This window comes from Pelophylax lessonae (assembly GCF_965119305.1).
Source record: "Pelophylax lessonae genome assembly, chromosome: 10".
NCBI classification, from domain to species: Eukaryota; Metazoa; Chordata; class Amphibia; order Anura; family Ranidae; genus Pelophylax; species Pelophylax lessonae.
Genome location: NC_138777.1, coordinates 159,416,294 through 159,437,453, shown reverse-complemented (window position 1 = coordinate 159,437,453; position 21,160 = coordinate 159,416,294). Strand labels below are relative to the sequence as shown.

The 21,160-nt window shown below is 44.2% G+C and overlaps 1 protein-coding gene across 2 annotated transcripts in view; it reads right to left on the bottom strand.

Annotated features, from left to right (window-relative positions):
• The window catches only part of LOC309565713 (uncharacterized protein), a 49,195-nt gene extending 29,030 nt beyond the window's left edge, over window positions 1-20,165 (bottom strand). Inside the window, exon 1 of one of the 2 annotated variants that reach the window (XM_082270690.1) lies at window positions 20,055-20,165. Coding sequence is in view for 1 of the 2 variants with exons in the window: in XM_082270685.1 (XP_082126811.1) it covers window positions 19,827-19,830 (4 nt within the window). In the remaining variant the exon portion in view is untranslated. Of the gene's footprint in view, window positions 1-19,826; window positions 19,846-20,054 lie in introns of those variants that run through there. The other variant, XM_082270685.1, reaches the window with a different exon arrangement.
• Window positions 20,166-21,160: the final 995 nt, after the last annotated feature.

Sequence of the window (21,160 nt, the reverse complement as noted above, 5' to 3'; positions counted from 1 at the left end):
CTGTAGGCAATCTCCAACTCCCATTCCAGAATGGCTAGAAACTCAAAATCTTCCTGTGCCCAGAGCACTCCGAGACATTCTGCCTTCGTCCATGATTTCCTCCACATACCACTCCAGATCGCTCCCAAAGTCAGGGTCTTTGGACAGCGTCCAGTACAACAGTCCCAGGCCACCATAGCCAAAGCCTTCCATTGGGCTGTCGTCCGCTGTCCACGGGCACATTGGGCTACATACCAGCGGAGGGCTTGTAGCTCTCGTCCAGCCGCATCTTTGCCTGGATCAGCCCGCTTAACTCAGCTGTCCACTCTTTTTATGGTTGTTTCCCCAATAACCGCATTTGCACTTCCTACTGCGACTAGTACCTTTCCTGTATGGAGGGGAGAAGCCCACTGCTCACAGGCTTCCTTCCAGAATTGCCAGGGGACAGAATCATATCATCTCATTAGTACCTGCACTGACACTGGTCCCCTGTGCTGCATCAGCATCTTTCGCAGCCTCCTTCTGAATTCCTCTTCCGTAGCGGCTGGTATCTGTACCTCTCCTCTTCTTCTATCCGGACCTTGGATCCCAGTGGTGGTTTGGATGTCTCAGACTGCAGGAAGCATCCCACTGCTGCCACCAAATGCGACGGAACTGCTTAGCACCCTGATTAAGTGCTTCCGCCAAACAATGCCTTATGCCCCCCAAACTGTTCCAGCAGACCGAGAGATAATATCAGCCCGTTTACCCCCAAGCATCGTACACAAACAAGGTTGGGATTGAACCAAAGGAATGACCATTTATTGAAACTCAGATACATACTTTATTCCCCTCCTGAGGACATTCCCCTCTTAAGGATATTAGCATGACAGTGCAAACTTCAAACACCAATTCAAATTAACAGCTAACAACACTGACCGAATTAACCAATAATCGACTTAAACAGTTAGGTAATTAACCAGTTCTGGACCGGAAGGATTTGCCCCCTTAATGATCAGGCCATTTTTTGCGATTCGGCACTGTTACTTTAACAGAAAATTGCGCGGTTCTGTGACGCTGTACCCAAATAAAATTGATGTCCTTTTTTCCCACAAATAGAGCTTTCTTTTGGTAGTATTTGATCACCTGTGCGATTTTTATTTTTTGCGCTATAAACAAAAAAGGAGCGACAATTCAAAAAAGAAAACAAAAAAAAAAAAAAACAATATTTTTCACATTCTGTATATTGCTCATTTATTTACTGGAGCGATTGGCACAATTTATGTGCATTACTAGCATCTAGATAAAGCAGCACCTGAAAATTTTGCCACATTTTGCTGGTTGGAAGCTAAAGAGTGGGACATTTCAGTGGAGAGTGAAAAACAGTTTTTCTTTTGATTGCTGGTGTTTGCTTGTTTGCAGTTGTTTTCTTCTTTGGGCTAGTAGTTTTTAAAACCCCCTTTTCTGTCTCTTTTTAAATAGCATTTTTTTCTTTCCTTCCTTCAGTCTGCTAATTAAGGGGAGTGGTTACAGGTGCTACAGGTAATATATAAAACTTTCTGTAGAGCTCATTTCTGAGCTTGCTCGTCGTTGAACTTGCACTTTTTGCTTGCTGGAACTCTGACAAAGTGGAAATTTGACTAAGTGGTGAGTTAAAAACCAGAGTTTACAACAGGAGTCTCCTGGCCTGTAAGTAACATCTGAAATTTCCTGTTAGTAATATTAATTTTGTAACTTGGATAATGAGTGCTAGCAAGGCTGAATGTTTTGTGCAGTTCACAGTGTGCCGCATGTATACAGTAAAGGTCAACAGCTCCAGGATGGATACCGCTGTGACAGATGTGAGCAGGTTGCCCTTCTGGAAGCTCACATTAGAGATCTGTAGGAGCAAATTGCAACACTGGGCAGAATTGACAACCTTGAAAGGGGTCTGCTCACCGAGCAGGTGGTTAGTAGGGATGATCGAACTTTTGAAAAGTTCGGTTCGGCCAGAACACCCGAACGTCCCGAAAGTTCGGGTCTGGATTCCAGAATCCCATTGAAATCAATGGGACCCGAACTTCGGTAATCAAAAAATACAATTTTGAAGCCCTAAAACCCGATAAATGCCCCTAAAAAGTGCCTAGGGTTCTGGGTCATGCCCCAGGGACTATTAATCACACAAAAAAAGTTCTTAAAAATTGTTGTTTTTTGATAGAGAGCCAATTATTGAAAAAATTATTGAAAAAAAAAAAATTTGATTTCTTTGGATTTAGTGTCTGGGGGTCTAAAAAGTGTACCTGTGAAGTTTCAGCTCTGTAGCATGTCCAGAACCAGAAAAAAAAGATTGTTTGTCTTAGAATTGCAGTAGAGCAGGGATATGGCTCCGCTATTTTCACACCTGGCCGTTTTTGTTGCAGGCGTTTATTGGGCTTTTTTGTGGACTTCTTTGGAGGCAGGCATGACATCTGAACTTCTGTGTAGGGGTATATATATACACACACACATATATGTGTATATATACACATACGCAAAAAAAAAATTAGATTTCTTTGGATTTAGTGTCTGGGGGTCTACAAAGTGTACCTGTGAAGTTTCAGCTCTGTAGCATGTCCAGAACCAGAAAAAAAAGATAATTTTTCTTAGAATTTTTATTAGCGCAGGGATGGGGTCCCGCTCCTTTCACACCTGGGCGTTTTTGTTTCAGGCATTTATTGGGCGTCTTTGGAGGCAGGCATGACATCTGAACTTCTGTATAGGGGTATATATACACACACATCCATACATACATACATATATATATATAAATAAATATACATATACACATATACATATACACACACATACATACACACATATAGGTATGAAAGGAACGGACCCCCATCCCTGCAAATAATTTCATTAGCGCAGGCATAGGGTTCCGCTACTTTCACACCTATATGTGTGTATGTGTATATATACCCCTACACAGAAGTTCAGATGTCATGCCTGCCTCCAAAGACGTCCACAAAAAAGCCCAATAAACGCCTGCAACAAAAACGGCCAGGTGTGAAAATAGCGGAGCCATATCCCGGCTCTACTGCAATTCTAAGACTAACGATCTTTTTTTTTTCTGGTTCTGGACATGCTACAGAGCTGAAACTTCACAGGTACACTTTTTAGACCCCCCCAGACACTAAATCCAAAGAAATCTTTTTTTTTTTTCAATAATTTTTTCAATAATTGGCTCTCTATCAAAAACGACAATTTTTAAGAACTTATTTTTGTTTGAATAATAGTCCCTGGGGCATGGCCCAGAACCCTAGGCACTTTTTAGGGGCATTTATTGGGTTTTAGGGCTTCAAAATTGTGTTTTTTGATTACCGAAGTTCGGGTCCCATTGATTTCAATGGGGTTCTGGAATCCGGGCCCGAACTTTCAGGAAGTTCGGGTGTTCTGGTCGAACCGAACTTTCACACCTATATGTGTGTATGTGTATATATACATATATGTGTATGTGTATATATACATATATGTGTGTGTGTATATATACCCCTACACAGAAGTTCAGATGTCATGCCTGCCTCCAAAGACGTGCACAAAAAAGCCCAATAAACGCCTGAAACAAAAACGCCCAGGTGTGAAAGGAGCGGAGCCCCATCCCTGCTCTACTAAAAATTCTGAGAAAAATTATCTTTTTTCTCTGGCGGTCACCCTGACATGGTAGTCAGAGTCAGTTCACCTTAAACTACACTACGGTCACCCTGACACTTAACACTTTCCCTACAGAAACTAGATGATTGAATCTAACTATAGTGGTATATAGTACCCTAACTACACTGCATATCCCTTTCCTCACACTAATAATTGCTAAATGACACTTTTGCAGCAGGAGTAACAGAACTGCTTCCACTCTCTTCCACAGCCCCTGTATTACAGTGCTAGAGATTTGGCGGGGCTATGTTATATACTGGGGGGCGTATTCACTACTGATTGGCCTCTGGACCCCCTAGTCACTCCAATCACATTCCTAGCATCCTCCTGCCCCCTCAATTGGCTTTTACTCACGCTTCTGGTCCAATCACGGGCTTTTAAAGCCCAGTTCCTGTCCCATTGCATTTTGGGCGGTTCTGGGGCCGAATTCCAAACTTTTACCGCAAAAAGTTTGGAATTCGGCCGAATTTCGAACAGTCAATTTTTGGGTCGAACCGATGGTTGACCCGAACCGTTCGATCATCCCTAGTGGTTAGTAGGGTTGATGTAGATGGTCGAGGGGTATGTCAGGATTATCAGGTAGCAAGATGGGTTACTGTAGTTACTGCAGAGGGAGTGGTAGGGGCTGACAGAAAACGCCAGCCCTGGGTTTGAGCACCCTAAAAGATTTGCCAAGTTGGGTGAAGAAGTGGGGGTGGTAAGCTCAGAGGTGGCAGCCCTAGATATAACTGCTATCTCTAACAGCCTGGAGAGCAGCCCATCTAGTAGGGGTGATGAGGGTAGTGCAGGTAGACCTAGATAGTTGGTGGTAATAGGGGATTCTATAATCAGAAGGACTGATACAATAATATGTCGCCAGGATCACTTAAACTGCATGGTTTGCTGTCTCCCTGGTGCATGTGGTGGATCAGGCTGTAAAATTACTGGGAGGGGCTGGCCATGACCCAGCTGTCTTGGTCCACGTTGGAACCAATGACAGAATGCCTGGAAGTTGGAGGCTCCTTAAGAATCAATTTAAAGAACTAGGCTGCAAGTTGAAGGGAAGGACCTCCAAGGGGATATTCTCTGTAATATTGCCTGTGCCATGCACAACACAGGGAAGACGGGGGAGAATATTTTAAAAAGGAACCAAAGTCTTTACCAAGTAACTATAGAACTGTTATTTTACTGGGAATTTTAATAAAATACCACATAGATGAATTCTTGCTGGAAAAAAAAAATACTCTAAATAACAGATAGCATGGATTCATGAACAACAGAAGTTGTCAGACAAATCGGATTTCTTTTTATGAGTATGTAAGTAAAATCTTGGACAGAGGGGTGGCTGTGGATGTGAAATATCTGGATTTTGTGTCCCAAACATGGGTAGTGTGTAAGGTAAAGACTCCAGGCTTAAAAAAAAAAAAAAAAACAGTTTGTAAATGGATAGCAAACTGGCTAAGATAGAGTTCAGAGAGTAGTGGTTAACGATTCATACTCTAAGTGGTATACCCCAAGGTTCAGTGTTGTTTCAATATATTTATTGAATATGATATAGGGTCTGGGAATAAAAGTACCTTTTCAGTCGCAGAGGACACCAAGCTAAGCAGTGGAAGAACATCCTTACAGGATGTCTTTAATTTACAAGCCAACCTCAATGCACTGTTTAATTGGGCAACTATGTGGCAAATGAGGTTTAATTTTGGTAAAAGTAAAGTTATGCACTTGGGGGCTAAGGATATGCATGCATCCTACATACCAGTTCACAAAAAAGGACAAATTGGGGAACTGGAGAAGGGCAACCAAACTGATAAAAGGCATGGAAGAGCTCAGCTTTTATGGAAAGATTAGAGGAACTGAATTCATTCTCTCAAGAAGAGGAGATTAAGGGGGGGATATGATCAACATGTATAAATCTATAAGGGGTCCATATAATTAACTTGGTGTTGAGTTATTCATTTTAAGGTTATCAGAGAGTACAAGGGGGGGCCCTTTATGTCTGGAGGAAAGGAGATTTAATCTCCAAATATGGAAAGGCTTCTTCACAGTAAGAGCTGTAAGAGCTGTGAAAATGTGGAATAGACACCCGCAAGTGCTGGTTCTCTCCAGTTCGGTAGATTGCTTTAAAAAAGGCCTGGATTCTTTTCTAAATGTACATAATATAATTGAGTACTAACATTTATAGGTAAAGTTGAGCCAGGGATCATCTGATTGCCTCTTGGTAGATCAGAAAGGAATTTTTTCCGTGCTGGAGCAAATTGGATTATGCTTTGCTGGCATTTTTTGCTCTCCTCTGGATCGACTGTGGATAGGTGATTGTGTATATAGGATTGTAAAAACATATTGTTTTTTTTTTTTCACCTTTTTATTGGTTAAACTAGATGGACTTTGTGTCTTTTTTCAGCCAGACTAACTATGTATATTCATCAAAGGGAGAAGGGATGGATGACTGATTACAGCTTATATCACATTTATTAAAATGCTTTCTCTATTATATTATTTGAGAAATGTGCTGAATTAAAGTAGTTGTAAAGTTTAATTGTTTAATAAAATAAAAATAACAAACATGTTATACTTACCTGCTCTGTGTAGTTGAATTTGCACAGAGTAGACCAGATCCTCCTTTTCTTGGGTCCCTCTTCTGCTCTCCTGGACCCTCCCTTCTGGTGAGTGCCCCCACAGCAAGCAGCTTGCTATGGGGGCATCCAAGCCGAGTCACAGCTCCGAGTGCCCATTCAGACACTGAGCTGTGGCCTGGCCCCTTTCCCTCCTCATTGGCTGACTGACTTTGATTGAAAGCAGCAGGCCCTGCAGCTGTGTCTCAGGAGGGGAGTCCTGGGACAACCGAGGCATTTGTGGACATCGCTATATAGATGTGGGCTCAGGTAAGAATTAGGGGAGCTGAGGGTGGCTTCTGTACACTGAAGGCTTTTTATCTTAATGCATAGCATGCAATAGGATAAAGAAAACCTTCTCCCTATACAACTCCTTTGGGAAACACAAACACATTCTAGTTAATTTGAAGGTAGAAAGAAATGACTGGTAATTTAATATTTAGTGTGGAGACATTGTAGCTGCATAAAGAAAAGAAACTGAATGAAATATGTACATTTTTAATTATCGGTGTAAAGAAAGGATTGCCTGATTGGTTTCCATTTTGTGCAGAGCTGCAATTTCATTATATAGCAATCACACATTCATAGTAGTGTATTTGGGATGAAGTAGGGAACACAGTCACTATCCATCGACCAGCAGATATATGGCATTGGGAATTGTTTTTAAGTGTTCAGCTAGGCTAAGTTCACTTTTTTTTTTTTTTTTTTCTAAATTCCAGTTCCCCTATACACCACTATGCCATTAATGTACTTCTTTTGCAGAAATTAAAAAAAAAAAAGTATCCATTACTTCCTAGACAGGTGTGACACCGGAAGTAGTTCACCTCATGACCTCATTAGCACACACCCTGCATCATCTACCCTCCTACTCCAGGAGATCACGATCACTTACTCCAGAAGGTGCACTTTTTTTGAATGCAGTCAGTGATCACTGTTCTCACTAAATACACAGGCATCAATCTATTTTGTATAGATCAATAGGTGGATCCTCCCATTCCATAGTTCTGGTAAATCTAAAGGAAATTGTACATACATTGCAAGGATTTTAACAAATTGTGTATTAAATCCCTACCTTTTGTTGTTCTGAAGTCTGCTCGGTGTGTGTTTCACCATGTCCTTTGGATACTGATTTTGAATTTGACGAAGGACTAGTTTATTATAGTCAGCTGGTGCACTTTCAGTGTTCTAGAGAAAAGCTGCAGTGTTTAACGCCTGAGCAGTATTCCTATAGCAGAGGGTGCCTAAGGGCTCGTGCACACTTGTGCAAAATACTGACACTTATCAAACACGCCTATAGAATTAAGGCACGTTAATAGGTGCGGTTGATAAGTGTTTATTGAGCATTAAAAATGCTCCCCTAAACGCCCTATGCATGTTTGTGGTGCTTTTGGCTTGGTAAAACCGCACCACTAACACCCAGAGTAGCTGGTTGTTAAGCAGGCCAGGAAGACAGCCACTGCGTCCTTAACAACCGATGAGTCATGAACTGTCAGCAGGCCCCCCCCCCCCAGGAAAGGGAGGGGATGAACAAGCTCTCATACCAGGCCACAACATGGGGGGGGGTGCTTTGTGGCAGGGGGGGGGGGCTCTGCCTCTTCCCCATAACCCTGGGCTGTGGGGGGTCTGCAGGCAGGGGGCTTATCGGTATTTGAAGCCCCCCCTTTAACAAGGGAGCCCTCAGATTCCGGCCCCCCCATGTGAATACGTATGGACCAGAGACACCAGGTTTACCTCCCTGGGTGGTCCCACTCCTTAGCTATTTACCTACTTCAATACAGGGCACTTTCACCCCCTTCATGCCCAGGCCAATTTTCAGCTTTCAGTGCTGTCACACTTTGAATGACAATTGCGCGGTCATGCAACACTGTATCCAAATAAATGCTTTATCATTTTCTTCACACAATTAGAGCTCTCTTTTAGTGCTATTCATTCAACGCTGGTTTTTTTTTTTTTCTGCTGGAAAAAAAAAAAAAAAATAGAAAAAACAAAAATGTTGAAAAAAACCCAAAAAACTTCTTTGTTTCAATCAGCAAATTTTTTAAACAAGTATTTTTTATCCTAGACTGATAGGTGGCACTGATGGTGTGGCACTGCTGGGCAACACTGATGGGTAGCACTGATATGTGGCACCTATGGGTAATGATAGGTGGCGCCTATGGGCACAGACTGGTGTCACTAATAGGCACAAAGTGACATTACTAATGGGCACTGTCAGGTCTGCATTGTGATCAGTGCTCTGTCTTCCCTGTGAGGAAATGCTGCATATCAGCTCTCCTCACCTCACACTGTCAGTGTGAGAGAGGAAATGCCGACAAATGGCACTTCCCTGTTTACATGTGATCGGCTGTGATTGAACACAGCCGATCACCAGTGCCATCTTAAGAGCCTTATAGGCCCCTGGGCAATGCAGTTAACTGGGGCCCCCTGCGGAGCAGCGATAGCCTGGCGGCCAATGGGAGGGGTGCCTGGAGGAAGAGGGCGGGGTGGAGTAGAGTCCGGAGGAGGTGAGCGAGGACATGCATTCATCATGGCAAGAGAGCACAACTACCTGGAGTATATCCCTTACTATATACATATTACAGGGAACACTATATACTACAAGAGACTCTTGTAGTATATAGTGTTCCCTGTAATATGTATATAGTAAGGTATATACTCCAGCCTAGTTGTACTCTCTTGTAGTATATATTGGTCCCTGTAATATGTATATAGTAAGGTATATACTCCAGGTAGTAGTTGTACTCTCTTGTAGTATATAGTGTTCCCTGTAATATGTATATAGACTATATACACATTACAGGGAACACTATATACTACAAGAGAGTACAACTACTACCTGGAGGATATATACCTTACTATATACATATTACAGGGACCAATATATAGTAAGTAGACCTACGTCGCTCTGCCTGTGAGGGGCTGACTGCCGCAGTAAATATACTGTGAGCAGTCGGCAAGTGGTTAACAACCAGCTGAAATTCACACTGTGCTAATGGGTTGCAACCATATGCCAGTGGGGTTGTGACGCGTTACTATAGATTTAAATGGGAGGCGTTGAAAGGCTTCAAACGCCTCCTGACTGGACATAAGGGTTCAATTTTGAAGCAAAGCTTCATGTTTTGATAATGTGAACACCACTGTGTGCTGTCCATTGTATCATTTGCATATGCATTTGAGGAGTGTTTTTAACACCCCTCAAATGCCTGCTTTTAATGCCAGTGTAAACTTGGCTTGTAACTTTGTGCAGACTTCTGGAAAATCAGTAAGTCAATCACCCAAGCAGAAAGTTACATTCCTGTGAAAAACTCTGTACACCAACAGGCTGCCAAATTTCATTGCATTTTACAGAAAATTACAGCATCTGCAAGTTGAAAAGGCAAAGTCATTTTAACCACTTGCCTACTGGACACTTAAACCCCCCTCCTGCCCAGGCCAACTTTGAATGACAAATGCGCGGTCATGCAACACTGTACCCAAATGAAATTTTGAATCATTTTTTTCAAACAAATAGAGCTTTCTTTTGGTGGTATTTAATCACTACTGGAGTTTTTATTTTTTGCTTAGCAAAAAGACAGAAAATTTAGAAAAAAACAAAAAACAGCTTTTATAGTTTGTTATAAAACTTAGAAAACAGGTAATTTTTCTCCTTTATTGATGTGCACTCATGAGGCTTAACTGATGGGCCCTGATAGGCTGCACTGATAAGGCAGCACTGATTGGTGGCACCGATGGGCAATGATGGGTGGCGCTGAAGGGCACTAATAGACGGCACTCATGGGCACTAATAGGTGTCACTGATGGGCAATGATAGGCACTGGCAAGGGACACTTATGATGGGCCACTGGTAGGTGACACTGGTAGGTGGCGCTGGTGGGCACTGGTAGGTGGCGCTGGTGGGCAACGCTAGTGGGCACTGGTAGGTGGCACTGGGGGCACAAATAATCCCTCTCACTTCGGGACTGATGTCTCTCTGACAGCAGCCGGCGATCGTTGATTTCTTCTCCTCACACTGACAGTGGTTGCCGGCTGCTGTTTACTTTACATGATCAGCTGTCATTGGCTGACAGCTGATCACGTGGTAAGGGGGCGGGATTGCCTCCGATCTGTGATCAGGCGAGTCTCATGGACTCATCGAGCTGGGCACGCTCCGCAGGGAGCGTGCAGGCCACTCGTTGCCGAGAGGACGTCAATGTACACCCCTCCCAGCAATTCGGGTCCGCGCTGTAGCCGATATTCAGCTATAGCGAGGGCGTCGTATAGTTAAAACAAATTACAACATGCCTTCAGTAGCAATTGTATAAGCTATATATTTTTTTATTTGTTGTTTTTTTCCTTTCACTAAAGTGAAGTTACCCTTTAATCCTTATTCACAGCAGTCATCACAGGGGCAGCATATACCTGCATTAACGTGAACTGTACTAAATAAGTCTACAGTGCACATGGTAATTCATTATTACTCATTATTCTACCTGCAGCTTGCTTCTTCAGCTTGCTTCTACAGGATGAAGTCAACTACACTTGTGTGAATTAACCTCAAGAATGACCAGCCACTGGCTACCCTCTCCTAAGTTTTACTGGATATACCATTCCAAATTTCTGCTGTACAAGAACAGTTGGGCATCAATCATTTAAAAGCTGTTAAGTACAATAGGAAAAGAGCTCTGCTGCAGCTTACAATAGAATCCACTGTGTGTTCAGAAACAGAAGTCTAAAGCGGATAGGGTATTCCTATCTTTATTCTCATTATAAAACGATAAGACTCTGATGTATTATTATTGCTCAAATATTTAGAAGACTTAAAGTGCTTTTAATGTGAAGAATTCAAAGCAATAGACTCACATACACTCTGACTGTGTATAGAGTATAAACATTCTCACCAGATAATTTTATACTGCCAGTCACATAATTGGTACTTTTAAACCCGGAACTCTTTGTTCTGCACTGAAAGTGCAAAATTGAGGGAGGCTATACATGAATATTACAACAAGTAGGTGTATCACTGCAAACAATGGGCAATGACACAACAGCTTGTCCTCGAATCCAGAATCCTCAATGCAGTGCAGCTGATATGAAGAAGAAATTTTATATTTTACACTTTCCTTCCCTACCTTTACCTTTCTCCAAAGAAAAAAGGGAGGTGTTGCCACCAGTTGCATAGAGATCTTACAATATGTGCTGACCAGCCCCGATTCAGGCACATGTTGCTCTTTAGCAGCCTTTCTCAATCTTTTTTTTTTAACCTGGAACCTTTGAAATATTTTTCCAGTCTTAGGTAATAACTTTTACTTACAACTTATGGTTAGGGTTGAGCGGACACCTAGATGTCCGTGTTCGACGGGTTCGGCCGAACTTTAAAAAAAAGTCCGGGTCCGTGTCCCGGACTTTTACCGAACTTTTCCCGGACACCGAACCCCATTGAAGTCAATGGGGACCCGAACTTTAAGGCACTAAAATGGCTCTAAAACACCAATGGAAAGGGCTAGAGTGCTGCAAATGGCAGCAAAACGTAGTTAAGAGCATGGCAAGTGCTGTGCAAACAAATGTGGATAGGGAAATAACTTAAAACAACAAAAAAAAAACAGAAAAATAAAACAATGTTCTTCATCTCTGAAGGACGAGGCCCATATGGAGTAGGAGGGAGGTTGAGGTGGTGGTGGATGTGGCGGTGTCATAGGCGTGTGCCGGGTGTACCTGGGCACACCCTAATCACCTAGGGCACATAGCATTATCGCTCTGTTTGCCAGTGAGGAGATGGGAAAGATCTCCCTCGGACCTGCTCTGCTCTATTTCTCTTTGCCAGCAGGGAGAGTAATGTATCGGGGCCATGTACATGTAGGCAAACACATGCATGTGTATTTCAACTTTGGGGTGCACACCCTAATGCAATAGGCTGCGCACACCTATGGGCGGTGTAGGTGGAAGCGGCAGTGGAGGAGGACCAGGGCCGGATTAAGAGCATCATGGTCTTGGTGCTGAGGATTTTGAAGGGCCTTAAGGGCCGTGCCTTGGCATGCACCCAGAGGAGGAAGGGTGCAGCCATGCATGCCTAATTCAACATGGGATGCTGTCTCTGAAGCCCATAAACACATCCATGCATCGGCAACTGTCCCTCCTTGTCAGGCCTTCGCGCTGTGTGGGGAGGTTCTGAGGGAGATGCCTGGGGAAGCGAGCATAGAAGCCAGACTTCTGTGTTTACAAGTGACAGAAGAGCGGTCACAGTGAATATGGCCAACCCGGGGCCTATATAAAAGGTAGGGGCCTGGAGCTGCAGCTCCAATAGCCCCTACGTTAATCTGGCCCTGAGGAGGACGAGGTAGCCAACACTGCTTCTTTTCACATCCTGCTAAGACGTTCCATCTGAGCTGCTGTTTCTCCTTCTCCTTCTCCTCCTCCTCCCTCCTCCCTCCTCCCTCCTCCTCCCTCCTCCTCCTCCTCCACAACTCCTGCGCGGTGTGTGGTTTGTCCCCCAAACAGGCAAGTTGTAAAACTGCCTGCTGTCGTTTAGCCCTGGCCGTGCTGAAGTTGGTGGTGAAGGTATTACGCTGTCCGGATGAGGAGGCAGTAGAGGATGAGGTAGCGGAGTAGGATGAGTTAGGAACAGGAGGCAAACTGAAGCGCCCTGCAATTCTCGGTGGTGGAAGGACATGCGCCAAATTGCTATCCGCCTCAGGCCCATCCGCCACTGCATTTACCCAGTGTGCCGTTAGAGAGATATAACGCCCCTGACCGTGCTTACTGGTCCACGTATCGGTAGTTAGGTGGACCTTGTGACAGATGGCGTTGCGCAGTGCACACCTGATTTTTTCCCCCACTTGGTTGTGCAGGGAAGGGATGGCTTGCCTGGAAAAGTAGTGGCGGCTGGGCACGACGTACTGTGGGACAGCCACCGACATAAGGTTTTTAAAACTGTGCGTCTCCACCAGACGGAATGACAGCATTTCAAAGGCCAATAATTTTGAAATGCTGGCATTCAGGGCCAGGGATCGCGGGTGGGTAGGGGGGTACTTCCTCTTCCTCTCAAGTGTTTGGGAGATGGAAAGCTGAACGCTTCCACGGGACATTGTGGAAATGGTTGGTGACCCAGGTGGTGGTGTTGCTGACAGATCGTCTGTTTGCGGGGTGGCAGGTGCCGGTATCACTACAAATGTGGCTGGAGCGGCCGAGACTGCAGCAGAAGAGGAAGCAGGATGAGCCAGAGACGTTTCTTGGTTTTGAAGGTGTGTACTCCACTGCAGCTCGTGCTTTGCACTTAGATGCCTGATCATGCAGGTTGTGCTCAGGTTGAGAAGGTTTATGCCTCGCTTCAAGCTCTGATTGCACAGGGTGCAAACCACTCGTGTCCTGTCATCAGCACATTTTCTAAAGAACTTCCACACTAGAGAACTCCTTTGAGCTGACTTTGGTGCGCTCGTTCCCTTGCTGCGTTGGGCAGTAGCGGGCGTAGTGTCTAGGGCACGGCCGCTCCGCTTCTGCACCCTGCTCCCTCTTCTGCTGTGCTGGTGGCTCTGTGCGACCACCGCCTCTTCCTCCAAACTACTCAGGTCACCTGCATGACCTTCATTCCATGTGGGGTCGAGGACCTCATCATCCTCCACATCATCTTCCACCCAGTCTTCACCCCTGCCCTCCTTGTCGGTCTCCACAATGCTGAACGCCGCAGCAGTTGGCACCTGCGTTTCGTCATCATCGGAGACGTGCTGCGATGATCCTTGCATGTACTCATCTTGAGAAATAAGTGGTTGGGCATCGCTGCACTCAATCTCTTCCACTTCTGGGGCAGGGCTAGGTGGATGGCCCTGGGAAACCCTGCTGACAGAGTCATCAAAAAGAAGAAGAGACTGCTGTATGGCTTGGGGCTCAGACTGCTTGCCTGATTTGCAAGGGGGTGAGGTGAAAGACGGTTGGACATCGGCTGCAGGTGCCAACTGTGACCTTTCTGCAGTAGACTGGGTGGGAGACAATGTGAAGGAACTGGAGGCACTGTCAGCAGCAAACCAATCTACTATCGCCTCCACTTGTTCTGGCCTCATCACTTCTAGGGGCGTATGATGCCCTACCAAATACTGATGCAGGTTCTGTCGCCTACTCACACTTGAGGAAGGTGTTTCACTTGTGCGTGTAGCTGGCACAGATCGACCACGTCCTCTCCTTGCAACAGGAGCTCTACCAGCAGCACCACGACCCAGGCCACGGCCCTTATTTGACGGTCTCCTCATATTTCTGTAATTTAAGATCTTGCCCTAGAAAGGTTTTTATTGAATAGCGGAATAGGAAATATGATCCAAAAAAGTGTATGTATCTTGCACGTACAAAACCACACTAGGCCCCAATTACTATTGTTTCTACCCCTAAAAGGATGGATGAGGAGTAGGAGGAGTATGGAACAGACAGCACCCTCAAATCTTCAGAAGTATGAGATGAACCTCAAAAACTTGGAAAGGTGGATCTCACACGTACCGACACAGACTATCCCGCAATTCAATTGATCCTCAAAGGTTTTTATTGAATAGCGGAATAGGAAATATGATCAAAAAAAGTGTATGTATCTCGCACGTACACCACCACACTAGGCCCCAATTACTATTGTTTGTACCCCTAAAAGGATGGTTGAGCAGTAGGAGGAGGAGTATGGAACAGGCAGCACCCTCAAATCTTCAGAAGTATGAGATGAACCCCAAAAACTTGGAAAGGTGGATCTCACACGTACCGACACAGACTATCACGCAATTTAATTGATCCCCAAAGGTTTTAATTGAATAGCGGAATAGAAAATATGATCAAAAAGAAAGTATGTATCTCACACGGACACCACCACACTAGGCCCCAATTACTATTGTTTGTACCCCTAAAAGGATGGTTGAGCAGTAGGAGGAGGAGTATGGAACAGGCAGCACCCTCAAATCTTCAGAAGTATGAGATGAACCCCAAAAACTTGGAAAGGTGGATCTCACACATACCGACACAGACTATCACGCAATTTAATTGATCCCCAAAGGTTTTAATTGAATAGCGGAATAGAAAATATGATCAAAAAGAAAGTGTATGTATCTCACACGTACACCACCACACTAGGCCCCAATTACTATTGTTTGTACCCCTAAAAGGATGGTTGAGCAGTAGGGGGAGGAGTATGGAACAGGCAGCACCCTCAAATGTTCAGAAGTATGAGATTGTGTTCACTGCACCCCACAAAGATTGTGTTCACTGCACCCCACAAAGATTGTGTTCACTGCACCTCAAAAAGGATTTTGTTCAGTGCACCCCACAAAGATTGTGTTCACTGCACCCTAAAAGGATTTTGTTCACTGCACCCCAAAAAGATTGTGTTCACTGTACCCCCCAAAGATTGTGTTCACTGCACCCCACAAAGATTCTGTTCCCTGTACCCCACAAAGATTGTGTTCACTGCACCCCACAAAGGATTTTGTTCACTGCACCCCAAAAAGATTGTGTTCACTGCACCCCAAAAAGGATGTTCACTGCACCCCAAAAAGGATTTTGTTCACTGCACCCCAAAAAGATTGTGTTCACTGCACCCCACAAAGATTGTGTTCACTGCACCCCACAAAGGATTTTGTTCACTGCACCCCAAAAAGATTGTGTTCACTGTACCCCCCAAAGATTGTGTTCACTGCACCCCACAAAGGATTTTGTTCACTGCACCCCAAAAAGGATGTTGTTCACTGCACCCCAAAAAGGATGTTGTTCACTGCACCCCAAAAAGATTGTGTTCACTGCACCCCACAAAGATTGTGTTCACTGCACCCCAAAAAGATTGTGTTCACTGCACCCCACAAAGGATTTTGTTCACTGCACCCCAAAAAGATTGTGTTCACTGTACCCCCCAAAGATTGTGTTCACTGCACCCCACAAAGATTCTGTTCACTGCACCCCACAAAGGATTTTGTTCACTGCACCCCAAAAAGATTGTGTTCACTGCACCCCAAAAAGATTGTGTTCACTGCACCCCAAAAAGGATTTTGTTCACTGCACCCCAAAAAGGATGTTGTTCACTGCACCCCAAAAAGGATTTTGTTCACTGCACCCCAAAAAGATTGTGTTCACTGCACCCCACAAAGGATTTTGTTCACTGCACCCCAAAAAGGATGTTCACTGCACCCCAAAAAGGATGTTGTTCACTGCACCCCAAAAAGGATGTTGTTCACTGCACCCCACAAAGGATTTTGTTCACTGCACCCCAAAAAGGATGTTGTTCACTGCACCCCAAAAAGATTGTGTTCACTGCACCCCACAAAGATTGTGTTCACTGCACCCCACAAAGGATTTTGTTCACTGCACCCCAAAAAGATTGTGTTCACTGCACCCCAAAAAGGATGTTGTTCACTGCACCCCAAAAAGGATTTTATTCACTGCACCCCAAAAAGGATTTTGTTCACTGCACCCCAAAAAGATTTTGTTCACTGCACCCCAAAAAGGACGTTGTTCACTGCACCCCAAAAAGATTGTGTTCACTGCAGCCCAAAAAGATTGTGTTCACTGCAGCTCACACACAGAAAAATGGATGTGGATCACTGACACCTGCCTATCTCCTATCCCACACCACACAGCAATATCGATTGTAGTTTGTAGAACACAGTTTCCCTAAAATTCAGCAGCAGCAGCCTCTCCCTAACAGGATTGAGAAGAGATCGTAGATCAGGATTGAGTGCAGAGTCACCCCACCCCCCACACAGCAATATCGATTGTACTTTGTAGAAGACACTGACCCTATAATTCAGCAGACTCTATCCCTAAAATGCCTACAACTCGCCCTGCCTAAACACTCCGACCTGTCCCTCAATTCTATCCGGACACAAATGTTTTTTTCCTGCCTGTCTTTCCCTAATCAGCAGCCAGCAAGTTGATGTGTGCTCTGTCCCTGATCTAAGCAGCAGAATGAAGACGCTGCGGCTGCCTGGAACTTATAAAGACTTGGTCACATGCTTCAGACGGCCAATCACAGCTACTGAGACATTTGCAAGCATGGCTGGGATGGCTTAAGGCACACCAGTTAAACGATTGTTGATTGGCTGTTGAAAGCCCACCATGAAAAGAGCGCCAAAGCATGCAAAACCCGGAAATAAAACGACCGAACACGGATTTTTACCCGAACATACAGTAAAGTGTCCGTGTCCGTGTTCGGGTACAAAAAATCCAATTATTCGGTACGAACACGAATAATACAGTCCGTGTTCGCTCAACACTACTTATGGTATATTAGTGCAGAACCCTCCTAGGTAGGTGCTAGAAAAGAGTATAGTTTTGGGTCTTTCTGCTTACCAGGAAGATTGCCAGGTAAATTTAAAGTGCTCTCTGCCTACCAGGGAGCAGGATCCATTGGTAGGGTCTTTTCATGGTGCTCAGGTGCAGCTCAGCTTGTCTGAATGTTTCACACTGGTCCAATAGGGAGGCATATTGGACAGTGGGAGGAAACCTGACAAGTGAGGGCACAGGAAAGTGCATCGGTGCATGCTGGATGACTGTATAAATGCCAAGAACACACGTGCAGTCTACGGCTGGATAGTGGGGTCCCGGAGGGAGGGGGCGGCTGCCCCTCCTCTGTAGAAGCTCCAATGCAGCCTTGGGTAGTCAACCTGAGGGCCTGAAAGTCAGATAGAAGCTGAATCCCAAGGTTCTGCAGAGCTGACTAGAAGAAATACATCAGGAAGGATCTGATTTTGCCTACAGGAAGTACAGATCTGTGTCATGGGACCTGTCATGTGAGGGCCATTCTTTCAGAGGAAGAGTCAGTGGACAGGTGTTAGTCAAGGGGATTCTAGAGAGTGTCCTGAAGATAAAGAAAGTTGCACCAAGTCTGCTGCTAGAGAGAGGAAGAATACTTATTTTCTTCAAATACAAGTGGCAGCATGGTAAAAGCAGTGTGTCTGCTTCCACAAATAACCTGAAGATGGCAAGTGAGAGTTGGTCTGTCTCTACTGTGAATAGTTCAGTTGGAGTATCCCACTATTCCCTTCTCCCATCCAAGTTCCACAATAAATATAAAAACAGAATACCCTGGCCTGTTTATTGAGTAACAAGCAAAAAACGGGAGTAAGCAAGAATATGTAAAAAAACACTAGCAACAGTCTGCAGGTAGTCATAGGGAGGCCTAATCTAGCAAGCCCTGTGGGGACAGTGCTACATTCGTTTTTGGTCAGTTGAATATTGTTACAGATAGCTAAAAAGATGAAGCGGCATTTGTGGTTACTTATCTGAAAGGCAGAAAATTGCTCATTTCACAAGGAAATTCCAGCAACCTTCCATGGAACACTGGTTGAAAATGGCTGCCCTTTAGGTACAGATGATGCTAGGATTAGTATTGCTAGTGTCATTTGGGACTTTGGCTGGCAGCCTTTGAAGTGGTCATTCAAGCAACACAGGGAAAGCCGCTCAGGTGAGGCACAGATATCCAGGTGCTGGTCGGATCCGCCGTCCAGTGATCAAACTTCCAAAGAGAAAAAGTGACCGCACTCAGAGATGAATGAACTTGAAGTGTTTATTCCCATTCATAAAAGACAATGGTGCATCAAACAGACATGGACACGGTTGACATGTTTCTGTAGGTCGCTTACTCATAACCCATGTTAAACGACCTACAGAGTCGTGAAACATGTCAACCGTGTCCATGTCTGTTTGATGCATCGTTGTCATTTATGAATGGGAATAAACACTTCAAGTTCATTCATCTCTGAGTGCGGTCACTTTCTCTTTGGAAGCCTTTGAAGTGGTCACATGAAAAGGGCAAACAAAAGTAAAAGGGTAAGCTGGCTTTATTTAAATTGCTACTAAACCCAGGACCCTGCATTCACTATATCTGGTCTCCCACAGTACACAGAACTTGGAAATGCAATTAATTTTAGTAAATACAAACTGCTAAATACCTTTTCTCATCAGCAGTATATAGCAGTCTTGACTTCAATAAGTGTCTGGTTAAAACTTGAAGGAGCTTTCATTCTCCTCTGACTTTCCTATGAGGCTGCATGACCCCTGACCCTCTGTCTGGACACTGCTGATTGGCTCTGTGCTGATCACATGCAGCCCCCCCCCCCAAAAAAAAAAAAACTCTCTAGCAATACACACCAAACTGAGCATGTGCAGAGTGCCTCCAAGGCTCTGTTTTATCAGCAGATGGATTAGGGATAGTCAATGAAGGGGAGGATTAGAGAAGACAGGATCAAACAGTCTTTTTACACATTGCGAAGGATTAACCTCTTAGGTTCCACAGTGAGTATAACAAGCATGCTTTACTGACTATACAGACTGATTTTACTGTTGTGGGTTTAGTAACACTTTATTCAACAATAATATCTTCTACAGTAAGGTCCATTGCTTAGAGGGAGAAAATGCCACCACATACACAAACTTGACAGAATAATTATTTCTTAAGGGATTTATTCATACCCATTTACCCTGTAGACGCACCCCTTGCATTTCTGTTGGTTGTAACAAACATCTAAATGGCAATGAAAATGTGTTACTCTTTCCTTGCATAAGATAACATACTCCTATATTCTCCTCTGCTGCTGTAAGATATAAACAAGCGCAGATGGCAAACAAAATAAAGCAGCATCTGTCAGAGGAAAGGCGTTAGGAGCAACTTACACATTGCAGATTATTTCCTTAGACAAAGCCTACCCCCCCCCCCCCCCCACGTACGGTGACACAGCTACATAGGGAGGGAATTTACATGTGCCAAGTCACTGTAGGTGTATGACTCAGTAGCAAGGGCTGGAAGGACCTATAAGCTACCCTGTACGCCATCAGGCAATAACACAGGCTATTAGCCACAGGATGATGCAAACAATGCAGATTGACAAGTCTGTGCCTTACATGGTTTTCTGTGACATAAGCAGAAGCTGGATGTCAGATTTTCCCACAGCAGGACCACACTAGGGGGAAGTCAATGTCCATAGCTGTTGCTCCTGGGCAATGCCGTAGAGTAATTACTACCTGTAATGAGCATCTGCCAAGTAAAGGTTAAAATGCAAGGCTATTAGTCAGGTTAGCTGCAGGCGAATAGGATCAGAAAGTATTAAAAAGAGATTCTACCACCCTGCGCTAATGCTATGACACATAACATTGGCTATTGGTTTGTTTACACAGCGAACCTCCTTGTCAGCTAAAGCACATACGATTGAATATGTATGTGTGTTTGTTTAGGTGGCATTTTGTCTTCACTCTTACACTTCTCTTCCTCCCTTCCTTCTCCTCCCACTCTGACAGTTGGAAGAAATCCCTATATTTCACAATTAGTCATTTTGCTCAGTGAATTAACTCTCTCCATTTACCTTGAAAATGAGCACAAGGTATATTTTTATGCTGAATCTGCAATACGCTATGTAGCAATGTAGCAGTCTATACATAATCGTGTCTGTAAAATTCAATCACACTAATCAGCATTTACAAAAGGAGAAAAGAAAGTCAGTTTTGCTTTGCACATCACTGGATGATTGAAATGACCAAACTTTCATTTTATGAAAATGAAACCTTAAAAGCAGTATTAAACCCAAAACCACCACAAATGTATTATATTGCAGCTTACCAATCATTAGTGGTGGTTGCATTAGTTTTCTTTTCTTTGGCTTTTTTCCCCTTTGTTTTCTCCTGGTGATCTGGCCAGTAACACACCTCTTGTATTAGTGGGGCACAACTCTGGAGGAATGAGCACTGGAGTCACAGCAGATAGCAGCATTGTCAGTCTGGGGGAGGGTGGGTTGGTGTTGCATACACTGTATCACCAAAAGTATCGGCATGAAATGTAATAGCATCCTAGTCTTAGTCCGTAGGGTTCATCATTGGGTTAGCCCACTCTTTGCAACTATAACTCTTCTGGGAATGCTGTCCACAAAAATTATAGGAAATTATAGGCCTGTCAGTCTGACATCAGTAGTATGTAAACTTCTGGAGGGGATGATAAGGGACTATAACTATATCGT